The 21,213-nt window shown below is 51.8% G+C and overlaps 3 protein-coding genes across 6 annotated transcripts in view; 1 reads left to right on the top strand and 2 right to left on the bottom strand.

Moving 5' to 3' along the window:
- The first annotated feature begins 4,312 nt into the window (after window positions 1–4,312).
- On the top strand, window positions 4,313–12,619 carry Ppp2r5b (protein phosphatase 2 regulatory subunit B'beta). Of its 2 annotated transcripts, none has more exons than XM_013362056.4 (14): window positions 4,313–4,684; window positions 5,119–5,567; window positions 6,249–6,445; window positions 6,947–7,048; window positions 7,204–7,296; window positions 7,422–7,552; window positions 8,655–8,714; window positions 8,815–8,923; window positions 9,417–9,470; window positions 9,542–9,592; window positions 9,707–9,826; window positions 10,989–11,116; window positions 11,356–11,457; window positions 11,823–12,619. In XM_013362056.4, the coding sequence occupies exons 2-14, from the start codon at window positions 5,369–5,371 to the stop codon at window positions 11,968–11,970; spliced, it is 1,494 nt and encodes a 497-aa protein (XP_013217510.1). In that variant the 5' UTR covers window positions 4,313–4,684; window positions 5,119–5,368; the 3' UTR covers window positions 11,971–12,619. The 2 variants fall into 2 exon arrangements, with proteins under 2 accessions (XP_013217510.1, XP_005333526.1); XM_005333469.4 differs by having other exon boundaries at window positions 5,114–5,567.
- Window positions 12,613–15,804, bottom strand: Gpha2 (glycoprotein hormone subunit alpha 2). 3 transcript variants are annotated; one of them, XM_078045639.1, is made up of 4 exons: window positions 13,805–15,804; window positions 13,359–13,485; window positions 13,005–13,189; window positions 12,613–12,914 (listed from the first exon to the last, which is right to left on the bottom strand). In XM_078045639.1, the coding sequence occupies exons 2-4, from the start codon at window positions 13,453–13,455 to the stop codon at window positions 12,813–12,815; spliced, it is 384 nt and encodes a 127-aa protein (XP_077901765.1). In that variant the 5' UTR covers window positions 13,456–13,485; window positions 13,805–15,804; the 3' UTR covers window positions 12,613–12,812. The 3 variants fall into 3 exon arrangements, with proteins under 3 accessions (XP_077901765.1, XP_077901764.1, XP_077901766.1); XM_078045638.1 differs by having other exon boundaries at window positions 13,359–13,461; window positions 13,805–15,800; XM_078045640.1 differs by having other exon boundaries at window positions 12,613–12,812; window positions 13,359–15,800.
- A 185-nt stretch (window positions 15,805–15,989) lies between these two features.
- Majin (membrane anchored junction protein) overlaps window positions 15,990–21,213 on the bottom strand; it is a 45,818-nt gene continuing 40,594 nt past the window's right edge. Inside the window, exons 7-9 of the mRNA XM_078045641.1 lie at window positions 18,010–18,082; window positions 16,809–16,917; window positions 15,990–16,192 (exon numbers count right to left, since the gene is read on the bottom strand). Of these exons, the coding sequence (XP_077901767.1) occupies window positions 16,147–16,192; window positions 16,809–16,917; window positions 18,010–18,082 (228 nt within the window). The 3' untranslated portion in view covers window positions 15,990–16,146. The remainder of the gene's footprint in view (window positions 16,193–16,808; window positions 16,918–18,009; window positions 18,083–21,213) is intronic.

Genomic DNA, 21,213 nt, shown 5'->3' with positions numbered 1-21,213 from the left:
AAGAAAACCAACTCCAAAGAGTGGTGCACAACCGAGCCTAGGCCTTGGAGCAGCCGGAAGCAAATCAGTGAACACAAAATACTGGCAGAATAAAAGAGCCAGTAGCCTCTTGGGAGGGAAGGTGGTATTGAGGTCCCCGCTGGGGTGTTTCTGGGATGGAGTCCCAGGCCCCACTTCAGGTCTCAGGTGTCCCAAATACGTAGGCCCCGGAACCACATCCAAGGACTTCTACTGGATGACAATACTGGATCCTAGGAAACTCAAGGGGTCTGGAGAAGGATGCAGCCAGGATTCCTCCCTAGGGGGAAAACAGGGAGGGACAGGCTTTTGCCCAAGGGGTCCTAGGAGGGGCACCTTAGATAAGGTGGAAACAAAACACGTAAAGGTGCTCTAGGCTTCAGGGGACTTCAGAATCTCCCTAGGGAGGGCCTACCTTTCGGGATCCCACCTGTAGGGTCAGGATGGGTGTGGAAAGGGTTGTGGCTTTTGATTTGGTCTTGATGGAGGCCTGGATTTTGTCAGAGGGAAGAGTTTTCTAGAAGGAAGATAAGCTAGAACACAAGGCTGGGTGGGGTTGGAGGGAGGATTCCAGGAAAAGGCAAAGAACAGGGGTCCAGGCCAAAGGAGCTCATTGAGGGTAGCTCAGAGGCCATCAGATACAGTAAGATCTTGATGCACCTGAAAAGAAATTCTTATCTGAGTACACTAACACCACTGAGTTGACCCAGGGTGGCACATGCCTATAAGCCTATAACCCTAACTAGTTCAGGAGGCTGAAGTAGAAGGATCCCAAGTCAAGGCCAGCCTGGGGCAACTTAATAAGACCATGTTTCCCTCCCCCCACCCAAAAAAAAAAGTTTTGGGGATGTCCCCAGGATGGTGGGTGCCCTGGGTTCAACCCCCAGACTGAACGAAACAAAGCAGGAACCATTGAATCCTACAACTAAAATGGATGAAGTTTTTTCATGTTTTCTTTTGTTTTGAATATATTTCCATCACTGCATATATCACAATGTGATACATTTTGTATGAATTGTAGTAAAACACTCCATATAAACTTTACCATCTTACCAGGGACAGTGGCATGTGCCTGTAATCCCAGTTGCTGGGGAGGCTGGGGTAGAAGCATCGTAAGTTTGAGGCCAGCCTGGGCAACTTAGGGAGACCCTGTCTCAAAATAAAAAGTTTAAAAGGGGTCTGGGGATGTGGCTTGGCAGTAGAGCACTTGCCTAGCATGTGTGAGGCACTGGGTTCGGTCCTCAGCACCACATAAAAATGGATAAATAAAATAAAGGTATTGTGTTATCTACAACATATATATATATAATTTAAAGGGATAGGGCTGGGGATGTGGCTCAAGCAGTAGCCGCTCGCCTGGCATCCGTGCAGCCCGGGGTTCGATTCTCTCAGCATCACATACAAACAAAGGTGTTGTCTGCCGAAAACTAAAAAAAAAATAAAATATTAAAATTCTCTCTCTCTTAAAAAAAATTAAAGGGATAGAGATGTAGCTCAGTGATAGAGTTATTGCCTAGTATGTGAAAGGCCCTTAGTTCAATCTCTAGTATAGAAAAAGAAAAAAATAAAATAAAATAAAAAAACTTTTCCCAGCCTTTTTGTTTTGATACCAGGGATTGAATCCAGGGGCACTTAACCACTGAGCCACACCCCCAGCCCTTTTTATATTTTTTATTTAGAGACAGGGTCTTGATAAATTGCTGAGGCTGGGGCTGGGGTTGTGGCTCAGCGGTAGAGTGCTCGCCTGGTACGTACGAGGCCCTGGGTTCGCTCCTCAGCACCACATAAAAATAAACAAATAAAATAAAGATATTGTGTGAAAAAAAAATGCTGAGGCTAACTCTGATTCACTATCCTCCTGCCTCAGTCTCCCAAGCTGCTGGGATTACAGATGTGTGCCACCATGCTAAGTTTTCTTCCCATCTTATGCTGTTTTGGTTTTTTTTGTTGTAGCAGGGATTGAACCTGGGGGTGAGGTACCAACAACGGAGCCATATCACTAGCCCTTTTTGTTTTTAATTTTGAGACAGGGTCTTCTAAGTTGTTTAGACCCTCACTAATTTTGCTGAGGCTGGCCTCATACTCATGGTCCTCCTGCCTCAGCTTCCTACATCACTAGGATTACAGGTGGGCACCACCATGACTGGCCCATCTTAATTAATGCTGTTCTTAAGTGTACAGTTTGGTACCTTTAGGGATATTCACACCGTTGTGTATGCAATCCTCAGACCTTTTTCATCTGGCAATACTGACATAATATACCCATTAAACAACTAAAAAATTGGTAAACTTTACAGTATGTCTATGGCATCTCAAGAGAGATATTAAAAATAGAAGAAAAAAATTTTTAACATTGCACCCCCCAGTTGACATTGAGCTTATTTTGAGACCAAGTTCAAATGTCACTTCTGGAGCTGGGGGGTAGCTCAGCATCAGAGTGCTTCCAGCATGGGAGAAGGCCCAGGCTGACCCCCAGCACCAGACACACACACATATATACTTTCTTTCTCTCTCTCTCTCTCTCTCTCTCTCTCTCTCTCTCTCTCTCTCTCTCTCACACACACACACACACATACACAATACCCCCCAAAACAAATATCACTTCTAGAATCTTATGACTCTCTTCTGCCCTTCTCATACCCAATCCTCAAACAGAGCACCTACGTTGTACAAAGCCCCCACCCTCCATGGTTACCCTGGCCTTCAGACCATAGTTCAGGGGTCTATAGAGGGAGGCTGAAGTTAGCTGGGAGGTGGAGGCCTGGTCCCTGGTGGCTGTATTCTAGAGGAGAGGCATACTGGGGATGGACCAGGGACACTTTACCACTGATCTACATCCCAGCCCTTTTAATTTAATGCTATTATTATTATGATTACTGAGACAGGGTTCTCACTAAGATGCCAAAGCTTGCCTCAAGCTTGTGATCCTCCTATCTCAGACTCCCCAGTTGCTAGAATTACAGGAGTGCACCTCTGCCCTCAGTCCTGGTCACTGCTTTTGATGATAAGCTGTGTGACCTTGGGCAAAACAATCTTGCCTGAACCTCCAGCTCCTGGCCTGGCAGTAGGAGGCTCTGTGGGTCTGTTCCTCTCACTTGTTGTGCATATGGGAAAGTCTTTGCCTTCTGAGCCTGGAGGTGAATAAGCAGAGAGATTTGGGACTCTCCTTTGCAGATGAAGACACCAAGGGCAAGGCCTGATGAAGATTTCTGAGCAAGGGGAGCACTGTCCAGGTCTCCAGGGATAAGGTCCTGGATCCCACCCAGGAAACTGTGGCCCTTAGTAAAGGCCTCTGCCTTCTGTTGCTCTAGAGCACCCAGATTTCCTCTGTAGCATGGAATGGTCACAAGGGCTCAAAGCAAGGTGGTACAGACTCTAAAAAGGCCCCAGAACCTCCCTGACCTCATTGTCCAGCTTCATTACCCTCTCCTGCTGCTCAGCATAGACCAGTTGTTCATCCAGACAAAACTTCAGGGTGGAGATTTCACAGCAGTTCAGGGAAATAAAGAGGATGTGGGGACCCCAGGTTTCAGTAAGGGAGCCCAGGACTGCAGACTGGGAACTTCTGTCCAGAATATCAAACTTCTGGAATTCTAGCTGTGCCTTGGATACCATGCCATACGGTTTTGTACCTCCCTCCCCAGCACATCTTGAGGACAGGATGGCTGGAGACATCCACCTGGGAGGTCAGGCTGCCTGGGGTGGGCGGCAGCTCCAGAGGAGCACCTGCTCTGATGCTTTGCCACTCCAGGGCTGGCCCTTTAAACCACAGACCATGATGTCACCGCAGACAGCAAGAGATGGGAGGGGGACTGCAGGCCTGAGGATGGACTGCATTTCCCAGCAGCCTCTGGCAAACCACACCCCTCCCAGCAGGCATTGGGGCACCTCGGACTATTAACTGGTCCAGTGCCGGTTACAGAGGGTTTTGGAAGTGCCAGGCCGTTCGGGGGTGAGGGCCAGGGTCTTATGAGGATGGCCTGGGAGCACAGATGGCCCAGGTCAAATTCTCCGGCCTGCTATAGCGCGCTGGGCCTCCTTCCTGCCAGCGTACTGGCATCATTCTCAGTTTCCTGGTGCAAACTCCTGCGTCCTCCTCTTTCCCTACGCCGAATCCAGGCATCCAGCCTCGGCTGGAGCCTGTCCCATTCCGTTCTCCGGGTTCCAGAGCCTCAGCCCCTGCCGCGGAGCCCGCGCTCAGGTGTTACCCCTTCGCTCTGGTCGCTCCCTTTAAGCGGGGCGGGGACTACATTTCCCAGCGGCCCCGGGTCCTTCCTGACGCAGCCCCCCCAGTCGCGGGGAGGTGCGGGCAGGGAGGGGGGAGGTGACTTGATGTCATCCTGAGCAGCTGGGCGGCGGGTGCCGGTGCGCCCAGAGCCGGGGCTCCCCCTGTGCTGCGCCGCGCGGCACCCGAGTCCCGGGACGTCAGCAGAGGTCCGCGCGCTGCCCGGGCCAGCCCCGAGCCCGCCGTGCGCCCGGCCCCGACGCGGGGCTGAGCTGGGGGCATGCTCCAGCCCCCCCGGAGCCCCGGAGAGAACCCAGGAGCGCCGCCGCCCAGCCCCAGCGCCCCGAGCGGCCGAACTGCTGCGAAGGAGCCCTGAATCGCCGCCCCGCTCCCCGCGGGCAGCCACGGGAGGTCCGCGACCAAAGTCTGGGCTTCTGAGAAGTGAGTGTCCCTGCTCTATGAGGTTTTTGCAGGGCCAGGAAGGAGGAACTGAGTTTGGGGGAGGGTGTTGGGGTTTAGAAAGGGTTGGCATGGGGACGGGGTCCCCATTCATGGGTGAGTCCACGGTGGCCTGCACTAGTGGAGCAGGATCTCCCATTTCTCTAAGGGATTAGGGATGAGGAATGCCCCCCCCCCCCCAATCTGAGTAAGGGGCTGGCTTGGGGAATAGGCCCTGTTTTGGAAGGGTTATTTTAGAGCCCTGGAGCCTTTCAGTCTGGGAGAAGGGAGGGACCTGTCCATGGTGGGAAGGGGATGCACCCCTATTTGGGGGTATGCCAGGGGTTGGAGGGAAAAGAAGACTGGGCACCCAGCTGCAGCAGCCCAGGCTGTCTCTTGCTGACCTTCTTGGCTTGACTTCCTTCTCACAAGAGCAGAGTGGGAACCCTGACTGGACTCTTCTGGACTCCCAGGAAGGACCTGAGGCCTGAGCCATCTCCTTTCCACCCTGCCTGCCCCCCAGGACTGGGCAGTTGCCTAAGGCCCTGGGGGGGGGCCCAAGACTGTGGTTGTGCCCCCCCCCCCAACAGAATGGGCCCAAGTTAGTCCACTCGGCCTCACCCAGCATCCTCTGGGCCCTGGGGCAATCCCAGGGGCTCTGAAAGCTTGAGCTGCTGCCTGCCTGCCATGGAGACGAAGCTGCCTCCTGCGAGCACCCCTACCAGCCCCTCATCTCCTGGGCTGTCGCCTGTGCCACCACCTGACAAGGTGGATGGCTTCTCCCGCCGTTCCCTGCGTAGGGCCCGGCCCCGTCGCTCCCACAGCTCCTCTCAGTTCCGCTATCAGAGCAACCAGCAAGAGCTCACTCCACTGCCTCTGCTCAAAGGTGAGCCAGCTGCTGACTGCCAGGGTACCTGAGCCCATGAGGGGACCAGCAAGGATGGGGGCAGTGGGAGGAGAAGCAGCCGTCAGAGGGAGTTTGGATGGTCCTGCTGGGTTTGGGATTCCACCACTGGAACTGACCCCCAGCCCTTCAGCCCTCTGCTGACGCATGGCCTGACTGGCCTGTCATCCCTGGAGGTGGGGCATCCGGAGGTGGTGCCACTCTGGGGGGCAGGCCAGGGCCAAGGGTGGGGCACACAGCCTGGGTTCCAGGAGACCACTATCAGCCCAGCCAGCTGTCTGTGTCCTGGGGCAGGTGCTTGGAGTGGTTCCTGGTGATCATCATGTAGTCCTCACGTTCACCCTTGAGCCCCTCCCCACTTCTGGCTCATTGAACAGGGTGCCACCTAGGAGAGGGAGGCAGAGGCTATTTTTGGAAAGCCCATATAACCAGGCTTTGTGGTCTTGCTTAACATTATGGAGTCTCTGAACCTGGATTAAGAGAAAATGAGGAAGACCCCTGACCCCCAGGAGTGGAGGATGGGACAGGAGATGCTTATTCTCTGCAGGGAGTAGGAGATAGCATTAGAGCATGGGGTCTGGGGGCAGCAGAAGCTGGCTCTAGGGATTAGGAGCCCTGGCAGCTGGGGCCCAGGCTCAGCCCCCTCTGTCTGTCCCTCCTTAGATGTGCCAGCCTCTGAACTGCATGAGCTGCTGAGCCGGAAGCTGGCCCAGTGTGGGGTGATGTTTGACTTCTTGGACTGTGTGGCTGACCTAAAGGGGAAGGAGGTGAAGCGGGCAGCACTCAATGAGCTGGTGGAATGTGTGGGGAGCACCCGGGGCGTCCTCATCGAGCCTGTCTACCCAGACATCATCCGCATGGTGAGCACCGGGCCCAGCCTCTGAGGGACTGCTGGGGGGATACATGAACCCCTACTGACCCACCTGTAAGACCCTGTGCTAAGAGTAAACCCTACACCCTACAGCCTGGCCTCAGAGCCCATGTTCTCTGTCTCCCCTGAACCCCACTGCTGCCCAGAACCCACTCGGGGCCTCCTTGCACATCCTACCTCCATACCTTTGCTTATGCGAGCAAGGCCTGGAGCGACTGTCCCCCATGTCACTTAACTTCTGTGGCCCAGCTCTGGTGGTGTCCCTCCTATGAAGTCTCTTTCAGTGACCAAGCCCGAAATCTCCATTTTCTTGCCCAGAATGCCTGTGGGCTTACTGCTGGCAACCATGTCTCCCTCACTGTTGCCCCTGCCCGAGGAGTGAATTGGGCACCTTGCTGGGGCAGGTGCCAATTCTGACCCAGTAGGACGTTGGATGAGGGATCTCCCCAGCTTCTGCCTTCAAGGAATCATCCCTGATTCTGCTCCCCAGATCTCAGTGAATATCTTCCGGACCTTGCCACCCAGTGAGAATCCTGAATTTGACCCTGAAGAGGATGAGCCTAACCTTGAGCCTTCCTGGCCACATCTGCAGGTGTGAAGGGTGGGGCAGGCAGGGGTCCACACCTCAGAAGCGCTGCAGTCAGGGAGGGTCTGCTTAGCCCCTAAACTGTTGGATGAAGGTCACAGGGTGGGCTGAGTGGCTGAGGCTGTGGTTGGATTGATCTTTCTGTTTGTCCCTTCCCTTAGCTTGTGTATGAGTTTTTCCTGCGTTTCTTGGAGAGTCCAGACTTTCAGCCCTCCGTGGCCAAGAGATATGTGGATCAAAAGTTTGTCCTGATGGTAATGTGGGGAGCCCTGGCTGGGTGGTACCATGGGGCAGGGGCAGGCTCTCTGAGGGCCATGCAACAGGATGGAAGCTGCCTGGTGTTGACCTCTCACCTGACCCCACACCCTGTGTTCCACAGCTCCTGGAGCTCTTTGATAGTGAGGACCCCCGGGAGCGTGAGTACCTCAAAACCATCTTGCACCGCGTCTATGGCAAGTTCCTGGGTCTCCGGGCCTACATTCGCAAACAGTGCAACCATATCTTTCTCCGGTGAGTAGCTGCTGCCTGCCTGAGAAAAGCCCTGGGAAGGAGGGAGACAGACCAGTTGGGGAGAAGACTGAGGCCCTCCTAGGTTATGGGGTCTGTGTGGGATTCTGGTTTATCAGGTTCTTTCCCCATAACCTAATAGTGATTATAAAAAGCTGAGATGTCAGCAGAGGATGAATGTTTATTTGCATTTCATAGATGGGAAAAAAGAGGCCAAGAGAGTAGTTTTCTGAGACCAGGGGCGCCTAAGAGCTAGATCTTTTGATCCTTACCATATTGATCCTTAGGACCTGGAGAGATTCTTTCTGCAAATATGTATTGAACACCAACATCCGGTGGGTGTTGGAGACCCACGTGACCGTGTAGTTGAGCTCAGGGCTCTAGTGTTAGATGGTCTGCGTTTGAATTTGGTTCCAGTATTTGGGGGAACTTGGGCAAATCACTTAAGCTCTCCTAATTTCCTTAACTTTGAAATGGGGATACTGCTTAAACTAACTTGGGGCCCAAGGAGAGATGAAGGGATGTCTTCAAACACTCAGAATAGTTCCTGGCCCAAGGCGGGGACTCTGAAGCATTAGCTCTTATTGTTATTAGCAACAAAGGAGGTAAGACATGATCCAGGTCCTGCAGGAGCTTGGAGTCCATTAGACTTCCCACTTATTGACTCTGGGGCAAGTGTCATTTAGTCGCTGAATCTCAATGTCTTTATCTGTGTAATGGCTCTCATACGCCCTACCTCTCAGGAGACTTTTGTGAATTACTGGGTCCAGAGTAGATGCTCTATGTGTTTGTCATTTCTTTGGTTGACCCGTATGAAGAGTGAAGGTCATAGGCTGGGGTGCCTGCTGGATGTGTGGGGATCAGGTAAAGAGTGCCAGGGCCAGGGCGGAGGCAAACAGGAGCACCTTGTAGCAGAGAGATGAGGTTGGCAGAGGTGGCTGGGCTGAGGTACGTGTGGATCTCAGGGGGCCCAGTCTGGGGCCCTGGGAAGGGAGAATGGCCTCTGAGTCGGAGAGTTGGACAGGTGTGCAGTGTGGGTGGGTGGGTAGGTAGGATGGCTGATGGGTAATGCTCTGAGCCCTTCCGCATTCTTCTCCTCCCACAGATTCATCTATGAACTGGAGCACTTCAATGGTGTGGCCGAGCTGCTGGAGATCTTAGGAAGGTGATTGTCCTGGGACCTCAGCTAGAGCTCAGGGTTCTGGAAGGAGGGACTAGGGACCTGGTCACCTGAGCCCTGCTCCTCTCTTCTGGCCCCTCCTTAGCATCATCAATGGCTTTGCGCTGCCCCTGAAGACTGAGCACAAGCAGTTCCTTGTTCGCGTCCTGATCCCCCTGCACTCCGTCAAGTCACTGTCTGTCTTTCACGCCCAGGTGAGGCCCAGGCTTGGCCCTGCCTCAACAGAACTTCTGACAGAGTCAGGGCTGCCCACAGGACCAGGAAGTGGCCTGACACTGGTGGGATCCTATCTCACCTTGGTTGTCTTCACTAATTCTTTCCACTTCAGGGAGTTGCCACTGGCCCTTTAAGGCCGACCTCAGACTTCAGCTCTGAAGCCCCCCCAGGCCTTCCCTCTACCTGCTCTCAGCTCAGTGAAACTCTCCTCCCTCCATAAGCCCAAAGATTGCGATGCGCAGCTCTATTATGGAATCTTTTGCAAAATTTATAAGGGTTGGTTTGCCGAGCGTTTCCCCTGTGAGGTCATCGTGCATTCCCAGCTCCCTGGCGGGTACCGCCGGGGCAGGCTGGCAGTGCTGGGCCAGCAGAGCGAGAGGCAGTGGGTGGGTGAGCACCTGATGGGCGCCCGGCGGTGGTACCTGGCCCCAGATGACCTCTGGCTTCCTCCCTCTCCCCCCACGCCCGCAGCTGGCATACTGTGTGGTGCAGTTCCTGGAGAAGGATGCCACCTTGACAGAGCACGTGAGTTCCTCTGGGGGAAGGTGGGCCCCTCACTCTGCAGGTCTGACTTTCTTCTGCCTCAACCCCCACAGGTGATCCGGGGGCTGCTCAAATACTGGCCCAAAACCTGCACCCAGAAAGAGGTATGAAGAAGGGCTTTGATGCCCACCAAAGGGAGGTTGGGGGCCAGCTCGCAGAGGCAGGTAGGTGTGTGCGTGTCTGGGGAGATGTGAGCTATTGCCACTCTGTCCCCTCAGGTGATGTTTCTGGGGGAGATGGAAGAGATTCTTGATGTCATCGAGCCCTCCCAGTTCGTGAAGATCCAGGAGCCCCTCTTCAAGCAGGTGGCTCGCTGTGTATCCAGCCCCCATTTCCAGGTATGGGGCAGGGACAGGTGGGGTGGAGGCAGTGCTGTAGTCTGGAAAGGTTGGCCCATTTACCTGACATAGTTCCCTCTCCCCTCAGTTTCTCCTCCAGTCTTGGGTCTGATAATAGGGAGATGCTGGGTTTAGGGTCGGAAGATGTAGGGTCAAACCTCAGATCTCCTTCTCCTGGCTGCAGAGCCTTTGGGCATATCACCTCCCACTGTGAATCTGATTTAGGTTTCCTCATCTGTAAAATGGGCCAACAACAGTTTCTTCACTGGGTAGCAATGAGGATCAGAGAGATCATGACTGTAACATGATAAACTGAGCCAGAACAGGATGGAGTATTATCATTGATCTTAGTGGCCTTAGTATTTTTGTTGGTTGTGTTTGTTTCTGATTCGAGATTGAAACCAAGAGTACTGTACCACTGAGCTACATCCTCCTCCTTTTTGAATTTTTGTTTTGAGACAGGATCTTACTAAGTTGCTAAGGCTAGTCTTGAACTTGCAATCCTCCTATATCAGCCTCCCAAGTCACTGGGATTACAGGCTTCATCCCCTTATATTTTATTAGTCCCACTTAAGAACCCAGCCAGGTTTCCCTCATTATCGCACCTATTGTAACTCTTGCTCTTCTGCATGTATATAGAATCTCTTCCAGTCTTTTTAATTTTTCCCCATGGTGCTAGGATGAAACCCAGGGCCTAGCACAAGCTAGGCAGGTGCTCTGGCCACTGATCTACGTCTCCAGTCTTCTCTCATTTTTATGAACCCTAACCCTATGGACGTCACTTCTTCCTACAGTGACTCCAGTAGCTTACCTTCAATAAACAGTCTGGTATTTCATTTCGTTCTTACAATAGTCCAGTGAAGGTAGGTATCATAGCTCCATTTTATAGATCAGACAACCGAGGTGGAGACTGGATTCCTCCCAGGGTCCTGTGGGTGGCCTGGAGTCTTGTCAGTGAGGATTTGCCTGGGAGTTGATCCCAAACGTGGTGCTGTGTGTTTTTCTCTCTTCACCACATTGTTTCCCCCAGTGGATCAAATGAGCCCTTGGAGTTGGGGATTGTGGAGGTCAAGCGGCTTAGGCTTTAGGGAGGGATGGATGCCCGTCCTTGCCACGCAGAAGCCACTACCAGGCATTCTCTGTACCACTTTGCCTGCCTCAGGTTGCAGAGCGGGCTCTGTATTTCTGGAACAATGAGTATATCCTGAGCCTCATTGAGGACAACTGCCACACTGTGCTGCCTGCTGTGTTTGGGACCCTCTACCAAGTCTCCAAGGAGCACTGGAATCAGTGAGTGCCTAGGCTTTGACTTCACCCTTAAACACTGGGAACACAGCCAACCCGGCCTCTGGGGCTGCTCCTAGCTGGAGAAGATCAGAGACAGTGGCGGAGGATGGCCGAGGGGGTGGTGGTACATGGGCAGAGAAGCAGGGTGCTGGGTGGGGAACAGGATAGGCAGAATGCCAGGCAGGGAAGTGGGTCAAATTGGTGTTGTAATCATCTCAACCCCCATCCTTGACCACACCAAGAACCATCGTGTCTCTGATCTACAATGTGCTCAAGACCTTCATGGAGATGAATGGGAAGCTATTTGATGAGCTCACGGCCTCCTACAAGCTGGAGAAGCAGCAGTGAGTGCTGGGCACTGGGCATGGGGGAGGGGGAGAAAAGCAGGAAGGAATCTGACCCTCGGGTTGGACCCTGAGGTCGGCAGAAGACCCCCAACCCAGTGTGGTCAGAAGTTCCAAGTCCCTCCCTCTTGTCCCTGCACTGCTGCCCGCTGCGCCGTCCAGCTATTCTTCCTGCTCTGACGCCCTGCAACTCCTAGACCACAGGCTGGGCGTGTTCTCTCCTCAGCTCTTTCCTAAGCAGAGGGTTCCTCTAGAGTTAAAGGACAGAATATGATTCTGTGCCCCCCCACCCCGTTTTGCAGGGCAGGGTGGAGGATGGAGGGTGGGGGCCTCGTAGGGGGAGCTGCCTTATCCTCTCTCCCCAGGGAGCAGCAGAAGGCCCGGGAGCGGCAGGAGCTATGGCAAGGCTTGGAGGAGCTGCGGCTACGCCGGCTACAGGGGACCCAGGGGGCCAGGGAGGCCCCTCTCCAACGGCTTACACCCCAGGTGGCTGCCAGTGGGGGTCAGAGCTAGAGAGGCCCCAAAAGGGGAGAAGCTAAACCCAGACCAGAGCTGTCAGTCCCTCCATCCCTTTTCCTGCCCAGGGGCCCAGAGAGGCACACACCTACCCCTGGCCTTGCCAGAGTGGGCTCTGAGGACTCCCTGCCCAGCCCTGTGTGGGCAGTTTTCACTGGGGGACAAGAGGACAAGATGGTGGTCTTGGCAGCAGAACTCTCAGGCCCTCTTGGCAAGACTTGACCAGGGCAAGCTTGGCTGGGAAGCTGCCATCAGGGACATTCCCCTGCTCAGCAATGCAGGGCTTCAGGCTGCAGGGGATACAGCTCTGCCCCCAGTCTAGGACAAGGGCACTGGGCGCCTCGCCTGCCCTTGCCCTGGGCCGGCATGAGGTCCTTCCTCGTCTCCACCATGGGGTCCATGATCTATTTATTCTGCCCTGCGCACCCTCAACACAGGCACTGTCCTGGCCCTGGGGCATCCTCCTTCCCTCCTGTCCCTTGCCCTGTACTTCTTTGTCCCCTTTTTATTTATTGGGCAGGGGGAGGGGCGAGGGCACAGGCAAAAAGAGATTCACAGTGTCCTGGGGTAAGGGGGTCACAGTAACCATGGTCTATCCTCCTGCCCCTGGCTGGGGGTAGACGTAATAAAGAGAGAAACTGAACAACTGCTTGCTTTATTTAGGGGTGGGGCATGACGAGGACTGGTTAAGGGGGACAGGCAGGGACGAGGCAGAGGCAAAAATACCCCTCTTCTCGGGAGGTGACATCACAAACTCAGGAGGGTTAAAGCTGGAGCAGCTCCTCATTTAAAAAAATTCGATAGCAAGTCACTAGCAGGATGGGAACTTCTTCCAGTGACTAGAAGCGAGAGAGGCGACACATGTCACACTGGCAGGCCCTGGCCGTGAAGATCTCGAGCTCCCGCCTCCGGTCCCCCACACACTGCAGCTGCACCTTTACCTGTGGTGGAGGGGAGCCAGCCACGTTCTGGACCCTCCCGGCCACCTTGGACCCCACCTCCTCTGTCTCCACCTCCCCAGCACCCCTCACCTTCTTCAAGCTGCTGATGGTGCAGCACTGGGAGACGGAGGTGATGTTGTGTCGATAGCCACTGGCCGCCAGCACAGAGTACCGGGAAGGGAAGGCACTGGATTCACAGTGGCCCACGCAGGCCTGTGCCACATGGGAGCCCTGGCAGGTGCCTTGGCGGTCACTGCGCACTGTCACGTTGAAGGCTGAGAGGAAACGGAGCAGTGGACTGTGCCTCTGGGAAGGCGAGCCCCAGCACTCTATCTGTGCCTCCCTGGGCATCCCTCTAGGGTGCTGCCTGCCCACGTCCACTCTGTCAGCTCTGCTCCCACCCAGAACTTCCACTCCTAGCTCTCTGGTCCCGGAGTTACTCACGGTGCAAGTGGCAACCTGGGATGGCTGCCTCCTGATCCCAGCCTTCAGTGACTGCCAGGACCAGCAGGCAGATGAGCAGGGCTTGGGGGGACGCCATGGGCACCTGAAGCACAGTGGGTGGAAGTCTCTAAGGGGGTGTGCAGGTGGGAGAGAGAGAGTTCTTTAAATAGCTCCTGCCTGCAGGTAAGTGAGCCGGAGCTGGCTGGTCTTTCTGACAGGTGAGACATGCCTGAGGGGGCTGTCTTTTCTCTCTGCCTCCCTGCGTGGGTCACTCTGGATGGGACTTGTGTGTCCATCCTCCAGCCTTCTGCAGTGATTCTGCGCTGGAATCATCTCACCATCTGGACTGCAAACATCTTCCTCCCTCCACCTGCCCCTTCTTGGCCTGCAGGGCCCTTGCCTGCATCTCCCGCCCTCTGGAGCTCCTCCTGCCTCGGCAAGCTCACCAGCGCAGGCCAGGAACTGCTCCTTGCAGGCTCTGGGCGCCTCCTGCTGCTCTGGAGTCTGGTGCCAATTCTCTAGGCTTTTATTTGCCTGTTTCAGAGCCACGCCCTCTTGGAGATCAGCTTTCAGGCGCCTCCTGGCCTGAGCCCTTGGAGCAGTCCACCTGGGAGATCCTTGCTCTGAGGTCCAGGGCTGGGCGAAGTAAGGTGTGGAGAAGAGCCCAGGAGCTGGGGGAGGGTGCAGCATGTGCACCCGGGGAGAGGGCTCAAGACTCAGTTGAGCTGTGGTCACTTGTGTCCTCTCTGCTGTGTGAATTTGGTCAGGACACTACCCTAGCCTAAAAAACTCCTAAAACAAGCCCTGCCCATTTCTTTTACTGATTACAAAGGAAAGAGATTGCAGGAGATTCTTATGGACAAGTGAAACTCCAGTGGGGGGCTCTGGAGCTGGGCTTGGTGGCAGGCAGAGCCATGGGGGCTGGGTCTACTGAGTCCCCTTCAGAGCCTCCCTTCCAGTGTCAGAGGATGTCTTCCACCCTGTGAGCCAGCTACAGAGCAGAGCTTGGGGTAGAGGGCTCTCTAGACCCTAGAGCCTGAGGCAGTTAATCCCAGGAAATCTGATTATTTGAGTCCAGCTCTGGTTTTACAGACAAGGTTTCTAAGGCTCAGAAAAGGGAAGTTACTAAAAGTCACACAGCTAATGTTAATGTCCAGGCTGATTTAGAACCCAAGTTTTCTGCTGTACTATCCAATAGTGCTAAAATAAACTTAGGGCAAGAATGTGGCAAGTTGGGGGGGAAATACCCTAGTTAGCAGGAGCCAGAGATTGGGGCAGGACAGAGACCAAAAGGAAGGCTGTGGTGGTTCTGGGAAGCCCAAGTCAGGGCCATTGCCTCAGTGACCTACTCAGAAAGAGCAGGCAGGTCACACAGACTGCCAAAGCTAGATGGCCCCTAAGAACTCATCAAATCCCACCCTCTCATTTTCCAAGTGAGAATGTCCCCAAGGCCACACTGTCTGCTAGTCCAGGTCATGATGGGCATTCAGATCTCCAGATCTTGGAGCTGTACCCTTTGTAGCTCTGTCAAGGAGGCCATGTTTGGGACAGTAAGGCAAGGGCTGCAAATACAATCTGAAAGGAGCTGGTGTTATCAGTGTTGCTGACCCTCAAGTCCCCACTCTATCCAGTGCCACCTCTGCTCGAGTTCTGGGCCCTCCCTCCCACAGCAACCTACCTCTTCTTTTCTCCCCACCGATGTTAGGGGTAGCCAAGCAAGGGGACATGGAGGGACCTCAACAGTCCTGCTCCTATGCTCCTACTTTCCCACACAGTGTAGCAACTCTCAGGCATGTGACAGATAATTAGCTGTCTAATGACTCCAGGTGAAAGGGCTCATTACCTCACAAGGTAGCCCATTCTCATACTGGACCCCCCCCACTTTTCTTTCTTTTTTTGTGGTACTGGGGATTGAACTCGGGGGCACTCAACCATGGAGCCACATCCCCAGCCCTGTCATACTAGACATCTCTAAGAGTTAAAAAGTGACTCTTTTGTTTTGAGCTAAAATGAGTTTCCTTAGATTTCCATCAGTTGTTTTGGTTCTCTGAGGTCACCCAAGTCTAAACTGTCCCAGACTGGCCAGTTGGTTGAAGACAGTGTATGTGTAGCCTTGCCTTTACCAGGAGCCCTACCTGGACTGGCTTCCAATTAATCTGATAAATTAATTTGTGCTAACAACAAGGCACCACAGGGATAGACAGGTGGGAAGCGTTTTATCTGTGGAGAGGCTATTCCTTGGGGCCAAACTTAGTTGGGAAAGAGATCCTTTCTTTGGGGGCAGTAGGGTTCCAGATAGTGAGTTTTGCACAACCTCATTCCCTAACCCCTGGCAGTGGAGCTTAAGGTTTGGAATCAGGTAAGACTCCTCCATCCAACCTCATCCTGTAGCCAGCAGCAGGGGTCCAGGGCAAGTTTCATGCATTGCTTCTCTGTATCTTGAGAGAAGTTTGTTCTCTTAATCAGCTTCACCAAATGCAATCAATAGCTCTTCATGAATAATTTATTGGCATTAGGATCCTAAGTGCTGGAGGCAAAGGACCTACACTGGCCCTCAGGGCACTGAACTTCTTATAGTATTTTAGAAAGCCCCATTTTTTTCCATGATGTCTTAACTAAGGAAAAAAAAATTATAAGGGATGAAGGACAAGAAAAACCCACAAGAGGACTCAGACAGGGGCCATCATCCCCACAACTGAGGTGTTGCTAAGATGCAGTCAGAGGAGGAACAGCTCTGGAGGGGTTGCTGTTAGAGAGGAGCTTCTCCCTGCTGCTGAGTCTGGAAGGCTCACTGGCTGTTCTTTCTGAAGAAATATCGAAATGGGAAGACAGTGCTGCAGGAACAAGAGCAGAGAAGGCTGAGACTAGAGATCTCCTTCCCTTCTCCCCAGTTCCCATTAATGACTCATTAGCCAGGGCATTTTGCTCTGGGGAACCACTGAATGGAAATTCAGGTCCAGAACAGCATTTGAGAAGGTAGCTAAATTAATTACACGAAGAAGGGAAATAAAGGAAAAAGAATTGCAAAGGGATGGCTGAACCCTAGACAGGGAGGGATTTGCTAACTGTTCTCCACAAAAAAGACTCTGAAGACAACCTAGGTTCAGAGGGAAGGATAGAAATGTTTTGGAAACTGTATTATCTGAATGGCCCCAGTAAAACATGAATAGTCTCTATTCAAGCAAGGTCTGTGAAGCCAGGCCTTATTCCTAGTACATTAGAATGGGGGTGAGGTGCACAAAAATGAATGAGATGGTATTAAATTCCCAGTTAGGGCCCACGTCCTCAATCTCATTTCCACAATCTATCCTGGAGATCACTGAGACACTTCTGCAAGTCATCTGTTTTTACTCTCATTTCCCCTGAAAGACTCAATGAGGCAGCTCTGGAGCTAGACCACTGCTTGGATGCTGGATCTCAGTTTGATGGCAGGAAAGAAGTCCTCCTTACCTTAGAAACTCAAAGAAGCCACTGGTTCCTAGCTCTTTAGGTGGAGATGGGTTGTTTTGCTGTAATGGTGGGACAACTGGCCCTGGCAGACTGTGTTCCTTTTTAGAACCTGTAAAGAAAACACTCAGGCAGGAAAAACATATTGGTCCATGGGCTACTTTCACGCGATTAGGAAACAGAACAGCCTCGTGCCAGGATTTCTTTAAAGCCAGGTGAATTATTTGCTCTGACCTTTCCAATTTCATCTCAGCTCAATAAGATGCTAGTCTGACCTTGAAGTATTTTCAAAGCCAGGCTCCACAGATATTTACCCAGCTCAACTCCCCAGCTATCCACCAAGGCTGGTATGTTTTCACACAGAATGACAACTTGCCAAGTAACTCACTCGCGTTATATCCTGCTTCTAGGATAACTACAGTCCACACTGAATCATCATGCTGGGTGAACGATCAGCAAGTCGGAAGGGCAATACCTCCATATGCATTCCCAGGTCTTGCAGAGCCCCCGTCTGTGCCCTCAGTGTTAATACTAATACTTGAGGGGGAAGGGAGAGAGAGCTCCCCAAGATGGTTCTCCAGTTGCACAGAAAAAGGAAATACATCTCTTCCAACTTTTCCATAACACTTCCCACCTTATTCTGAAACATTTGGAGGGGCTGGGGTTGTGGCTCAGTGGCAGAGCATTTGCCTAGCATGTGAGAGGCCCTGGGTTCGATCCTTAGCACCACAATAAACAAATATAATAAAGGCATGTTGTCCATCTACAACTAAAAAAAATTTTTTTAAAAAGAAACACTTTGGAACTGCAACTTCACTATCAGAAGCAGAAGAAGGTGTCTGGGGCTGGGGCTCAGTGGTAAATCACTTGCCCAGCATGTGTGAGGCACTGGGTTCAATCCTCAGCACCACATAAAACAAACAAACAAACAAATAAAATTAAGGTATTGTGTCCATCCATAACTTAAAAAAAAAAAAGAAAGAAAGAAGGAAAGAAAAGAGCAGAGGAAGAGCACACATTATTGCCTCCCTCACACCTTTGGGAGCTGGGAGGGGGATCCTGTTACTCCAAGTCAGTCCCCCTGGAGGACAATCACTCGTGTCTCTAAGGGTGAGAGGAACACCGCACAGAATGTGCACAAACTCAGAGCACTAGAAGGGGTAGGACATTATTAAAGGGTAAATATGAACTTCCCAGAACCTACCCTGTTCCTGGGTATCAGTGGTAGAAGAATCTAGGTTCGCCTGCCATTCCTGCTGGGGTTTTCTTTCCTTGTTCTGGTAAAAAGAAGACCAAGAAAAGTCCTAAGTTTTACTCCTATATGGCTGGTGATCTGACTTGCTATTTTCTGATGAACTGATTTCACATCAGCATCGGGGCCTGGCTTCTGGCTGCCCAGGCAGGTCTGAGATTCCCTGCTATAATACTGTTCTTTTTCATTTCAGCTCCCTAACCATTGTCTGTCTAAAACCACAAAATTTAAGAGCTGAGAACAAGCCAAGCTGGGCTTACCTTACTGTTCCCTACTGTGGAGAGTGCCCACTATTACTGACACAACATCGAGGCTTCAGAAACCAGGACAACCTTACCACTACCTTGGAGAACTGAATAACTGTCAGATAAAACTGACCCATAAACCATGTGCCACAAGACAGTAGGCTGAAGCTACCCCATGAGTCTCTAGACTGGCCTGGTTGCTGGGGAGGACATGAGCAGAGTGGGTGGTGGTTGTCAAGGCTTCATAGGGAGAGTGACGTCTGCATGGGGCCTGCATGGATGAGCGGGATTCTCATCTTGGGGGTGAGGATCTGGACAGTGAGAGCACAGCACTCTGGACAGGGACATGATGTAAAGGGCACAGTACCAATAAAGAGTAAACACAATCAGCATGACTAGTGCCAGGCCGGGCAGAAACAGGGTGATGGCCTTAACAGCCAGCACAATACAGTGCAATCTTATTATTTCTCCATGTGCCACAGCCTGATAAGAATTCCTCTGCACTCTGAAGAAGACATTCTACAACTGGTTTCCAGGACCACAGCATTTCTTAGTAAACACCCTGAGAGTCAGAAACATGGTGCATATATTTTCTTTGGGAATGTGCCTGAGAGAGTCCAGCAGAGCCCATGTTCTTGAGCTGTGCCACTGTGAATTCTAGAGCAGAATGGGCTCAGGGAGGCAGGCTCAGGGAAGACCTCAGGACACGCAGGACTGGCCCCCCATCCCAACCATAAACTTCAGGTTAGAACAGTAGATCTTTATGAGGTGACATTCTTCACAAACCCCTCAAATATAGTCCACAGTGGCAGGCCCCTAAGTCATATTCCCCAAAAAGTGACAGGGAACTCTAGAAAGAAAGGACATAGACCATTCTTACTTTTTCTAGACAGAGTGGTGACAGGATTTAGAGGGCCTGGCTCTGGTTTCTGGCTTGAGGAAATAATTCTTACAAGTTTGATGAAACGATGCTCTGGAGCTTAAATTTTGCTATATGGAGTAGCCCCAGTAGAATGGCATCTATTAGGGCTGATACAGGGACCAGAGGGCAAAGGCCTGGGGACAGAGGGAGAGTCTGCTCCAAGCCAGGGAGACAAGACTTGTGAGGACAAGACAGACGCCTTTGTGCGCTCCTTTGTGATCTTGAGGGATGTTTTCCCAGGCAAAGTTGTAATAGAGAAAAAACAGCCTGAAGGAGACTGAGGGTTTCATCAGGGACCTCCAGCAGAACAGCACACTGAACCTCTATATGTCCAGGGTTGGATCTGTTGAGAAGTGGCTTCAGTGGAGGGGGAAATAAGCTATGAGCACCAGTCCGTTTCACTTCTGTTTATCCACACCCCCACTTCCACCTTTTTTTCGTCCTTCCAACGTCTGGGTCTCTAGGTGTAGGGTCTGAAGGAGCAAAGGGAAGGGATCTACCTTTCCTGCTTATTCTTCCCCAAATCCAAAGCACCGTTCATGAGATAATTGTTGTATTCAGCTAAGCTCTCCCTGTGCAGGTTCCCAATGTGTTTAGGCATGCACAGGTTGCACTGGCTGAGATCCTGTACCCTAACTTCCCCCAGAGGGGAAAGAAAATATCAAGCATTGGACACAGGCACAAATTCAATTTTTCCAGCTCAACTGACTTACACTGAGAGTCACTGTGATCATTTTAATTTAGGAGAAATCCTCTCCCTGGGAACAGGGTCTGTGATGGAGGCTGTCTTTGGGCTTTGAGTCAAAATCAATAAACATGCTTCTTTTACTCAGTTTTTTTCTAAACCCAGAATCAGGTTGAAAAGGTAATTATGTTGAGTAAGAAGCTGTGGGTACAGTTCTTGAGGGAGATGATGTGTCAAACTAAGAATAGGAAGGTACGAAGGGTAGGGAGTGAGGGAAACGTTCCTTTAATAATAATTATCTTGGTTGTATAAAGTGTCTTTGTTCCCCAGAGCTTCATGTACTCTTCTTGTACTTTCCCATTTCTTTCTTTTTTTCTTTCCTTTTTCCTTTTACCTCTAGAAAGGATAGGAGGTAAAGAAGGGGGCGACTTTCTTCCCAAAGTCACTCAGTGGGCCACTTGGCTATGGCACAACTGGGGCTTGTCCTGGACCCCCAGAGGCAGAGGGCTAGAACCCTCCCAGATGCACATTATAAACTCCTGGAGAGAAGAAGCCAGGTTTTACATGTGTTTGTATGTGCTCACATAATATAACATCTTGCAAACAGGAGACAGAATAATGGTTTAAAAATGTAAATTGCAGGATGGGGGTATATAGCTCAGTGTGAGATCCAGGTTCAATTCCCAGTACTGCAGAAAGGAAGAAAATTTCTTTTAAAAATGTTTTAGGGAGGGCTGGTGCTGTAGCTCAGTGGTTGAGTACTTGCCTTGCATGTGTGAGCCACTGTATTCGATCCTTAGCACCACATAAAAATAAATAAACAAAATAAAGATATTGTGTCCATCTACAACTAAAATATTAAAAAAATATTTTAGGGAGTTGCACATCTATAATCCCAGCTACTCAAGAGGCTGAGACAGGAGAATCACAAGTTTCAGGCCAGCCTGGGTAATGTAGCAAGAAACAGTCTCAAAAAGTAAAAAGGACTGGGGCTGTAGCTTAGTGATAGAGCACCCCTGGGCGCAATCTCCAGTAATTAAAAAAAAAGAAAAAGGTTTTAGGAAATTCTTGTGATCTTGAAGGTGACCTCAAAGCCTTCCATGATCCTGCTGGCCTGTCCAGTAACATTTCTGGTCCTGTGTTCTAAGCTCAAGGTGGGCTGGCTGCAGTCACCAAACACCTGCACTCTTCCCTCTCAGCCAGACCTCTTTCAGTTCCTCTGAGTTCCTCTGGAAACCCTTCCTTCATGGTCACTTTGTGTTTTCTTTGTACCCTGTGCTTCCTTTTCCCCTGCACATGGCCTA

This window comes from Ictidomys tridecemlineatus, chromosome 4, assembly GCF_052094955.1.
Source record: "Ictidomys tridecemlineatus isolate mIctTri1 chromosome 4, mIctTri1.hap1, whole genome shotgun sequence".
NCBI classification, from domain to species: Eukaryota; Metazoa; Chordata; class Mammalia; order Rodentia; family Sciuridae; genus Ictidomys; species Ictidomys tridecemlineatus.
This window is presented reverse-complemented; position numbering and strand designations above follow the sequence as displayed.